Raw genomic sequence first — 11394 nt, 5'->3', positions numbered from 1 at the left:
ATGACACGCACTGGGCATTTCCTAGCTTCGCTATATTCAGTGTCAATAATGAAGAATCGCAATAAAACGGATTCAATTTCCTCCTTTTATTACAGGTCTATAATGAAACCTCAACTACTTGTTGAATATGACATAGTTCAATACATTTATAGAAAAATCGACATACATTTCACATTTTGTTTTTGCTTATGGCTTTTTTTTACATGTTATAATCAATCACAAAGTAGCTTTATTCAGAAGAAAATAATAATATAACTTTGCCATGACTCAGACATAAATATAAAACAATGGTTTGTTATAATCTTATCACTGGATAATTGTGGGTTAAATATTTATTTGATCTCGAGGAGACCACCACCAGTCCATAGCCCAGAGTAAACTGCATCATCATCTTCTTCCTTGACACGTCTCCTCCCCTGTGTATGGCCTGGGAGGGACAAAGTCATGGTGATGGGGGTCCAACCACAGGCAGGACTGAGAGCAGGTTGAAGGGGTCAGACTAGGGATCAGTGGGCATCCAACCACCACAGAGAGGAACAGAGGACTGTAGGCAGAGAGAGTAGAGCCAAAAATGGTTGGGTGTTAAGCCATGGAAGAGGCAATATCAAAAGCATTATAATGATGGTGATTTAATTTCCTTTCCCCCTGAGTGAATAAATAACAATAATAATCATCTGTATTGATTTAAATTGGTGTCAGGCAAAGTTTCAGTAGCAAAATGATCTATGTTCATATCCTGGTGTAAGCAGTTGTGGTGTTGATGTGGTGTTCATTTGGGTTACTATGAACAGACTGTTAAAAAAATACTGTTGTTCAAGCAGGGTGTCAAATTAATCAGTGTTACATAGTGTTGATTTTTCATTGTAACATTTCAAGTGTTGATTCAGGTGTTAAATTAACTCTGTAAGTGTTACATTAACACTCATTTGTGTAAAAGAACCCTAATGTTGGTGTTAATAACCAGTATTACACCAAAACCACATCCATCATTTTCAAATTTCCCAGCATGCCCTATTGCATGTGTTGATGAATTAATCTTGTGCTTATATAAATAACATGAATTTTTCTAAGGTAATCCAATCCATTATATGGATTTATTGCACCTGATGAAATGCAAGTTCCAGTTTAGATTCTTAAGGTAGCCGCATATCTTAGTCTTCCCAACCCTGAATGCAGGTTGTGGGTGAATAAAAATTAAAAACGTTGGATATCCCCACTCTGGTTGGATTCCAATAGGAATTACATCACTTTGCCAGCCAGCATAATGTGACTTGCAGGCCTGGTTTTGCCTGTAAACCATGACTTTAAGGCAACTGTATTAGGAAAAACTAGGCTCTCAAAATGAGGCCTTATGAATTACAGTGCATTTGGAAAGTATTCAGACCCCTTGACTTGATCCACATTTTGTTACATTACAGCCTTATTAAAAAATGTATAGAATAAAACAAATCCTCAATCTACACACAATACCCCATAATGAAAAAGGGAAAACAGGTTTTTAGAAATGTTTGAAACTGTGTCAGAAATAAAAAAGATTAGAAAATGATTTACATACAGTACCAGTCAAAAGTTTGGACACACCTACTCATTCCAGGATTTTTCTTTATTTTTACTATTTTCTACATGTAGAATAATAGTGAAGACATCAAAACTATTAAATAATACATGGAATCATGTAGTAACCAAAAAAGTGTTAAACAAATCAAAATATATTTTATATTCGAGATTCTTCAAAGGAGCCACCCTTTGCCTTGATGACAGCTTTGTGCACTCTTTTTGGTTACTACATGATTCCATATGTGTTATTTCATAGTTTTGATGTCTTCACTATTATTCTAAATGTCTACAAACCTGTTTTCCCTTTGTCATTATGGGCTATTGTGTGTAGATTGATGTTAATTGTATTTTAAATAATTTTTGGAATAAGGCTGTAACATAACAAAATGTGGGAAAAGTCAAGTGGTCTGAATACTGTCTGAATGCACTGTATGCGTTGTATTGTGTTAAAGAATTGTATTTTAATTATAAGACATTTGCTTAGGATCTCACTAGGTGAAGATGGATGAAAATGGATGCAACAACAATGTCTCTGTCACTAACAAATACAGTCATGGGCCGTAACTCCACAATTCACTTGAAATGCAAGGCACTCTGGGAAATATGCAAATAAGGCTTTACACTGTGTGTTAAACAGTGTGTTAATTTAACACTGAAAAGTGTGGACCCATACAGACACTAAAACAGTTTTAAATTGTTGATTTAACACTTAACAAAATGCTCTAAAGGGAAAGGTGAACGCCATAACAGTATACATTTATCACTGACGTAGTGTAAACATTGAATTCTGAAGTGTTAAATACAAGATATTAGTCAACACTATAACAGTGTAACTTTAATACGAAGTTAGTGCACCACTGGTGTTGCAAAGTATCAGTGTTAAATGGCAGAATTTTGAAATGTATAAATTCAACACTTTCTGGTGGTTCTCATTTAAACACTTCAAAGGTGTGAAATTGAACACCTGCAGTGTTCAATTTACCAATCAAATTTCACTGTGCAGTTGAATGAAGTGGCAATAGTACCAGTGTTTTGGGGAGAGGTTTGTGCATACAGAGCAGGCGACCACTATAGACCACTATTCCACAGAGGAGCACCACCAGGAGGCTAAAGGCACACAGTACACTCAGAACCACAGGCACTGGGGGACAGACAGACACCAAGGGTTACGGACTATAATTGCTAACAGATGTAAACACTGATGTAAAATAATGGCCGTGCCTGTTGTGTATGACTGATTTGCCAGGGCTGTATTGCTTTGTTGTACTACACTGTGTGGTCTCTTAGCTGTGCTGTTAGGCCCTAGTACTGTACCTGTGTTGGCAGCAGTAGGGCTGGTGAAGGCACAGTGGGGCTCAGAGGGGACAGAGTGAGGGTTAAAGCTCGTAGATGGGGTGACAGTCACGCAATACTCCGCCCCTGGCTCCAGGTAGCCAATCACAGTTTTCTCAGTGGAGGTGACCCACATGCTGAACTACAAAAAAGGCAGAGACATTGTCACAATGTTTATATAATGTTTATAGACCCGTTTACCATGCTGTAATGCTTTGGATAAGTAATCCACATTAATCATTGACCACAACGGTCTAATTCATAGCCATGTGTGTAGCTATAATACCAATATCTCATTAAGAGATTAGTCCCTTGACTAATGATTTGTTCATTCATTGTTGTCTTGTATTAGATTCACTGTATCTGTACCGAATTGACAAATAACTGTGGGTTAGAGATAGGGAGATGAGATGACTGACAAAGAGATGAGGAGAAGAGACCCCTCCTCCTGAATCTGTGTAGGCGTACTTTTTCTCAGAGCAAGAGGCAGTTTCCTCGAACACAAACCAGACTGTGTGCTCCTGAGAGGAAGGTGTGGGCAAAAACCACACATATCTACATCTGTAGTCATGAAAGATAAACAACCCTTAGAGAGGAAAAATGTGCACGATTAAATTCTTATATTAAACAGATACTGATCTGCTTTCTCATCAATGCCCTGATGTTCTTCTCAGGTTCTATTCAAATATAACGTGTGTGGGTTTGACCACATTCTCACAACTTCATTTTCTTGGTATATGTCCTTTCACATATCTTTACACTGTAAAAAAAAACATCAACCTCAAAATGATGCTGATAGGTCAAACCCAACGTGACAGGGCAAGGTATCAGAATGAGTGTAAGATCAAAGCTGTAAGGAGATGTCAGATGTCAGCTAAAGAGATATGTTGAGAAGTCGCCCCCCCCCCCCCAACTTACCCCATTGGGGGTCACATTTTGAACGACCAAGTCAAGTCCTACCTGAGATCCATCCCTGGTCCGGCGCACCTTGCAGGTGAACTGTCTGTAGTAGAGCTGTGTGGGGGACAGGGAGCGCTGCAGGCCCCTGGATGTGGGGGGAGTTACCTGCAGGAGCAGGCAGTTCCCACAGCCGGACACAGACACCACTGGAGGGCCCAGCAATGCTGCAACATCAGGGGTCAGAGGTTACAGTGAAGACTGAATGATTATATACAGGTAAATCTAAACAGGTAAATTATGTAACGAGGACCACTAGAATGGACAATATTTTGTCCATTTCCTAATATTAAAAAAAAGAGTAGACTAACGTTTCACTCAAATACCATTCTCAACATGCATTTTGTCTAGTGAGCCGCGGTATTCCAAGGAAAAGAAAAGGAGACTGAAATGGAGGGGGAAAAGGTAGAGTAAAAGCATCTCACTGTCAGTCAAGGGGTAGAAGAGCATAGAGAGGGACCAGTTGGACTTCTGAGTAGTGGTGATGGCTTGAACACGGGCTTTGTAATGATAGAAGGGATCCTTGAATGTGTTAGTGAGGTCACATGACTGGCGGGTCTTCAACCTAGCACAACCCTTCACGAGCTGCCATGAGTTCTTCCTGGATGAGGGAGAGAGAGATGTAAAGAAATTAGAGAGTTTAATTTCACCAAATCTGAAATCATAATTTAAGGTTTCCAAGACCTCTCTGATGAGAAGAGGCTACCCTTCCTGTAGGGGGGAGGACGCAGAGAGCTGTGGGTTGGCAGCGCACCCCATTGCTGGGCGTCAGGTAGCCGAGCAGTTAAGAGCCTTAGGCCAGTAATCAAAAGGTTGCTGGTTTGAATCCTCAGAGCCAACTAGGTGAAAAATCTGTCAATGTGCCCTTGCGCAAGGCACTTAATCCTAGTCGCTCTGGATAAGAGTATCTGGTAAATGACTAAAATGTACCCAAAATGAGGGACAGTGTCTGACAAACAAACCGGCACACATTTATTTACTTACTGATTTCCATTTCTAATACAACTCCACCCACCCCCCCACCCTAGATTATTGCTGTTACTGATTGTCCTGTTTGTGAAAATCTGGACAATTTTTCAAGATGTTGTTATTGATATTATTAATGAATCATTTCATTTCCAAAGTACACTTTGCCAATATGTACATTGTTATGTCATGTACGAAAAAAAGCAAATGAAAATGAATTGAAATTGATTTGAGAGAGAAAAAGAGAGAGAAATAGAAGGGAGAAGCTAAGGAAATGCAACACTGATGAAGATATCTACACGGCTCTACATTGCACAATTGCAGTGATTCAGTATTGGCCTTGACCAACTAACCAGACGAAACGAAAGCATTGGATCATCCTGGAAGACAATCCTGAAAAGAAAGTGCTTATTCAGCAGCTACGTATAAGGAGAAGTTAAATTAAATGAAAGCATGGGACTGAAGTGTAAGTGTGAGCTAACCTGAGGCTCTGAACTGTGAAATGTGTGTTGTCAGGAGTCCCTGGACCTGGCAGCCAGGTCAGAGTGTGCTCCAGGTTGAAGGAGACAATGGACACGTTGGTAGGGGCTGGGAGCATGGACACCACTGGAAGATACACACACACACAGATAGGCAGACAGACAGAGGGAGACAGACAAAAAAACATCCAAAATGATAGACAGACACAGAACAGGACAGCCAGAGAGAGAGAGACATTTTAGCAGAGCAAAATATTAGTAGCAGAGACAATGCAAACGAAAACACATAAAACATTTACAGAATTTTTTTCTCTCTCAAATAATACTAACAATGAAGATAAGATACTGTAGATAAGGGAAGCGGTGTGTCAATATACAGTACATTATACAGGCCTCCTTCAAGAGTTGCAACTTTCAAGAGGAACATCCGACGTTAAAAACTGCAGTCCTCGCCAGAAAGTAAAATGCATGACCCAAACAATCAATGAAAATCAATTGAGGGGCTGGGTTAAATGCGGAAGCCAAATTTTGTTGAATGCATTCAGTTGTGCAACAGACAAGATATTGCCTTCCCCTTCATTTCCCCCCAGAGACCCCTTCAAAAAAACAGAGCCTACCCAGGGGTAGGTGCAGGAGCAGCAGGGTCCAAGGCCCCATCTTTCAGATTGGGTCAGGTCAGTCCAGTGGTAGCTGTGTAGGATGGCAGGCCTGGCCGTGTGTCTCGGGGTTAGAGTGCAATGAGCTGGGGCAAGGAGCTGCTGCTGTCATTATGTAAAGGTGTAAGTTTCATTTCCCCAGAAATCCCTCCCTGAGATGTTCCCCCTAACTTACTCACACACCTTATAATATCCATGTGCCATGTTCTGTCACTCCCACACTCACTGGAATGCTGCATGCTAAAATGGGACGTACAACACTGGATTGAACAGTATTTTCTCTTTCTTTGCTGTCCATTTCAATGTAATATTTGTGTTTGTGAATGTTTGAAGTCTATGCTGTATTCATTGTGTGTTTCTGTATGAGGTATTTTTGAAGGAAGCTATACAGTATACATATTTCTGTCATGAACATGAAGCTTGCTTATAACGTTATACTGAACAGAGTGCTGTCATCAGTTTATTAACTGTGTTTATAACATACAACTACAAAACAAATGTTAAGATGGTATATACAAATATTACATTTTATTAAGTAAGTACAAATAAAAAAGGATACAAAATGTCTCCAAAAGATTCATTACAAAATGTTTGTATTAGTCATTTGACCGTTAACAGTTTGGCATTAACAAATATTACATCTCAAAACAACATTATTTTTGCATTGATTACATACATATAAAATAATACACACTTCAAAATGACTATGAATATGTAACAGTTTGGGGTGGCAGGTAGGGAGCCTAGTGGTTAGAGCATTGGGCCAGTAATTGAAAGGTTGCTGGATTGAATCCCCAAGCTGACAAGGTAAAAATCTGTCGTTCTGCCCCTGAACAAGGCAGTTAACCTACTGTTCCCCGGTAGGGCGTCATTGTAAATAAGAATTTGTTCTTAACCGACTTGCCTAGATAAAAAAAAATTGGATAATAAGTTTTCTATAGTATGGCAAAAAGCAAGTAAAGGCTACTATACATTTGTAATGGTCAAATGACTAATAATTAATATTTTGAAGACACTTTGTATCCTTTTTTCCCCCCATTGGCATAAACACTGAAAAGTATGTTGACCATAAACTTGTGAATAAGTACAGAATACTGTATTGTATATATCTTGACCTACCATTCCCTTGACGTTTGCCCATGAGCATCCCACAAACACATACGGTACACACACTGATCCCCCACTTTAAAAATGTTAGGCACCAAACAGAATTTCAGGAGTACCAGAAAGAGATATATATTTTTAAATATAGTTTAGCACATCTCATGACAACTTGGATGGTAAATGACTCAGGATGATAGCGAACGATATTGCCACTCCTATTTGCCATCTCTTCAATCAGGCCTACAGGAAAGTGTGTGCCCTCAGGCCTGGAGGAAAGTAAAAGTAATTTTGCTACTTAAGAATAGCAAAGCACCTTTTACTGGCTCAAACAGCAGTCCAATCAGCCTGTTACCAGCCCTCAGTAAACTTTGGGAAAAAGTTGTGTTTGACCAGATACAATGCTATTTCACAATAAACAAATTAACAACAGATTTTCAACAAGCTTATTCAACATGTCCGGCACTTACACAAATGACTCATGATTGGCTGAGAGAAATTCATATCAAAATTGTAGGAGCTGTTTTGTTAGACTTCAGTGCAGGTTTTGCCATAATCTGCTGCTGAAAAAACATGTGTTATAGCTTTACATCCCCTGCTATATTGTGGATTAAGAGTTACCTGTCTAACGGAACACAGAGAGTGCTCTTTAATGGAAGCCTTTCCAAAATAATCCACATAGAGGCAGGCATTCCCCAGGTCAGCTGTCTAGGCACCTTACTTTCTTCAATTGTTACTAATGACCTGCCATTGGCTCTGAATAAAGCCTCTGTGTCTATGTATGCTGACGACTCTACACGTCAACTACCATAGCAAGTGAAATCACTGCAACACTTCACAAAGAGCTGCAGTCAGTTTCAGAATGGGTGGCAAGAAATAACTAAAAGCACTGTATTTGGGACAAATCATTCATTAAACCCTAAATCTCATCTAAATCTTCTAACGAATCATGTGGAAATTGAGCAAGTTGAGGAGACTAAACTGCTTGGAGTAACCCTGGATTGTAAACTGTCATGGTCAAAACATATTGATGCAACAGTCACTAAGATGGGGAGAGGTCTGTCCATAAAAAAGCACTGCTCTACTTTCTTAACATCGCTATAAACAAGACAGGTCCTAGTTTTGTTGCACATGGACCACTGTCCAGTTGTGTGGTCAGGTGCCACAAAGAGGGACTTATGAATGGCCCAGAATAGGGCAGCACGGCTGGTCCTTAAATGTACACAGAGAGCTAACATTAATAATACGCATGTCAATCTTCCTGGCTCAAAGTAAAGAAGAGATTGACTTCATCACCACTACCGAGCTGTCTGTTTAAACTACTAGCACACAGCTCAGACACCCATGAATACCCCACTAGCCATGCCAACAGTGGTCTCTTCAAAGTCCCCAAGTCCAGGACAGACTATGGGAGGCGTACAATACTACATAGAGCCATGACTTCTCTATTCCACACCAAGTAACTCATGCAAGCAGTAAAATCAAATTTAGAAAACAGATTAAAAAATACACCTTAAACCAGGTGTACACTACACGACTTTCAAAATCCTAACATCGCTGAGCCTCTCACATTAAACAACCTTCTTTCCTGTAGTTATTTTTGTGTTGCCAACATAGTGGTGCGCACACTAAACGATGTGGCACAGAAGGGGGTCACACACTGCAAGATTCTTCACTTGGTCGTTATGATTCTCGATACCATGTGGTCTCACAAAAACAATGATGTGATTTGATTTAACGTACAGTAGCTACAATTAGCTGTGGCTCAAAGCAGCCTCAAATGTTTTCAGTCAGACATTCACGCTTGCCATACAGAGTTGAAATATCTTGCCAACATTTTGAATTGAATAACATTGCTTGTGAACTTCAGAGCTGTAGCAATGACACTTTTGCTTTGGTTAAAGACAAGTACAAAAGCATACTAGTAGTAGCTCCTGGTTGAGTCTACACATTCTGGGAGATGAAAAACAACGTCATCATCTCACTGGCTTCTTCTCTGGCGAACTCTCATTGGCTATTGCTGATCACTGTTCTCAAAACGTGTCGTTGCACATCTCACACTACAAGAGCATTGCAGATTTGTGCTGATAAAATCAAACATGTTTGAAAATGTTCGGACGTCTGAGACTACTCAAACACAAGATCGGTAGCCCTCAGATTGCGTCTCTGACCCGCTCACATTAAACGAGAGTCAGTGATGGCCGTGCGCCCGAGTAGGCAGCGACATGGGGATTTTGTCTCCAATCTCAAAAACTTGACTAGGATAGCTAAACCGTGGCAAAATTGTGTAGTGTACACATGACTTTATGGAACAGCAGGGACTGTGAAGAGACACACACACCACAGACAAACGCACACACACACAACACACACACACACACACACACACACACACACACACACACACACACACACACACACACACACACACACACACACACGTGTGTAGATATGTGGTAGTAGGGTAGTGGCCTGAGGGCACACAATTAATGTGTTGTGAAATCTGTTGTGAAATGTAATGTTTTTAATTGTATAGAACTGCCTTAATTTTTCTAGACCTGTAGGACTTGCCTTGATATGGATCCACATGCCAAGGCAGCAAATAATGGGATCCATAATAAGTACAAATGAGTAGTGTAGCAGACCCATTTACTTTACCAATCAAATTTCCCTAGACATACACTCAAGTTAGCAGGTTGTTATCTAGGTAAAATGACTGAAAAATTGTGAAAAATTGTTTATCAAACAAATAATTAGCGACCTGGAATTAGTTCAAAATGGTCCACAACATGGTTTATGAAATTATATAAAATATGCGTGAAATTACGCAGGAATAAAAAAGGCAGCTCTGTTAATATGGGTCACATTTTTTTTACCGTTTGAGCTAAGACAAGATGTTTCCTTTGCAGTAAAGCTGCAAGCATGCCTGTAGCACAGCTGTGCTGTATTTGTCCTCCCTGGCACTCAGAGGCTGCGTGACAACAAACTTGCAGAGCCTACTCAGACTGGCCTGTGCTTTTGGTTATACCAGGGATGAAATTATACAATGTATTAACTTTACTTGCTCTGCTCTAATGTATCAAACGCAAAAATCTAAACACAGAAGACTCATCAGGGTCACTATCCCGCTCGCTATCAAAAACTGATTGAGGAATAGATGCTCAGGAAACTGACTTTATAAAACAAGTGTAATTGGCAGGGCTGAAAAATGTGGTATTATCATATGAAACGGTACTACAGTTTTATAAAATGTTGGTATCATAAGTATTATGAAGTTTTGGTACTGTGATATAACCGTGGTACCGGTATACAGTGCAACACTACATGAATGCATTTGTGCATTTTGCTAAAGCTGCCCAGAATCAAGTAAATAAATCATGAGGAATAAGGTTTTGTATATGTAGGGAATATAAGAAAGCTCAGAAAATATTTTTGTTTTTTTGGACACATATTTTACCCTTTGTTTTTATTGGCACAAAACTTCCTCCATACTTCCATTAATTTGTCAGGGAGGGGGTACTGTCATGTATACTTCCTCTCTGGCCTCTAGGTCACCAGGCTGCTTGTTATGGCGCACTCCTGTCACCATCGCTACGTGCACCAGCGCGTCATCAGACACACGTGGAATCCATCACCTCCCTGATTACCTTCCCTATATATGTCACTCCCTTTGGTTCCTTCCCCAGGCATTATTGTTTCTGCTTCAGTTTCCTGTCTCTGTGTTGTTCGTGTTTCTTTTTTGTATTATGTTTCATTTATTTATTTATTAAATGATTCACTCCCTGAACTTGTTTCCCGAACTCCCAACACACACGTCACAACAAGCATGATGGTTGACTCAGCTTGTTGGTCATTAGCCAAGTGGCAATTCCCAGCCATTTCAAAGCACGTGAAGGCATCCAGTATGATATTTATGACTTCACATCAGGAAAATTCCCACCTCCCACATGGTTACAAACACAGCTTTATATTTAATATATTGGGTAGAAAAATGTACAATTCTACTATTATCCGCACATGTACCCAAAAAGGTACTGACCACTACCATGTGAGTTCCTATGTGAAGGTACACTATGTGTATGTATCTTTGACCTTTTTGTGCACCAGGTAACAACACTTGTACAGTAACTGTACTCTTATTTTTTAGTGTTTGTGAATATACACTACCGTTCAAAAGTTTTGGGTCACTTAGAAATGTCTGTGTTTGAAAGAAAAGCAAAAAATTGTGTCCATTAAAATAACATCAAATTGATCAGAAGTACAGTGTAGACATTGTTAATGTTGTAAATGACTATTTTAGCTGGAAACTGCAGATTTTTTTAATGGAATATCTACATAGGCGTACA

General features: G+C 39.7%; 1 protein-coding gene across 2 annotated transcripts; it reads right to left on the bottom strand.

Moving 5' to 3' along the window:
• Positions 1 to 71: 71 nt before the first annotated feature.
• Positions 72 to 6070, bottom strand: LOC112225266 (interferon alpha/beta receptor 2). 2 transcript variants are annotated; one of them, XM_024389044.2, is made up of 7 exons: positions 5909 to 6070; positions 5295 to 5418; positions 4272 to 4447; positions 3850 to 4013; positions 2872 to 3031; positions 2583 to 2698; positions 72 to 544 (listed from the first exon to the last, which is right to left on the bottom strand). In XM_024389044.2, the coding sequence occupies exons 1-7, from the start codon at positions 5946 to 5948 to the stop codon at positions 500 to 502; spliced, it is 825 nt and encodes a 274-aa protein (XP_024244812.1). In that variant the 5' UTR covers positions 5949 to 6070; the 3' UTR covers positions 72 to 499. The 2 variants fall into 2 exon arrangements, with proteins under 2 accessions (XP_024244812.1, XP_024244813.1); XM_024389045.2 differs by lacking the exon at positions 2583 to 2698 and having other exon boundaries at positions 5909 to 6066.
• Between the last annotated feature and the right edge of the window lie 5324 nt (positions 6071 to 11394).

The sequence above is a fragment of the Oncorhynchus tshawytscha genome, linkage group LG26, assembly GCF_018296145.1.
Source record: "Oncorhynchus tshawytscha isolate Ot180627B linkage group LG26, Otsh_v2.0, whole genome shotgun sequence".
Lineage (NCBI taxonomy): Eukaryota > Metazoa > Chordata > Actinopteri > Salmoniformes > Salmonidae > Oncorhynchus > Oncorhynchus tshawytscha.
Note: the sequence above shows the minus strand (reverse complement) of the source record. Positions and strands in the feature narration are given on the sequence as shown.

Coding starts and splice junctions, on each gene's coding strand:
- LOC112225266 (XM_024389044.2), bottom strand. CDS start 5,948: ATGGGGCCTTGGACCCTGCTGCTCCTGCACCTACCCCTGG. Junction 4,014..4,271: donor CTTCTACCCCTTGACTGACA/GTGAGATGCTTT, acceptor CTGATGTTGCAG/CATTGCTGGGCCCTCCAGTG. Junction 3,032..3,849: donor GGACCAGGGATGGATCTCAG/GTAGGACTTGAC, acceptor CCTTTTTTGTAG/TTCAGCATGTGGGTCACCTC.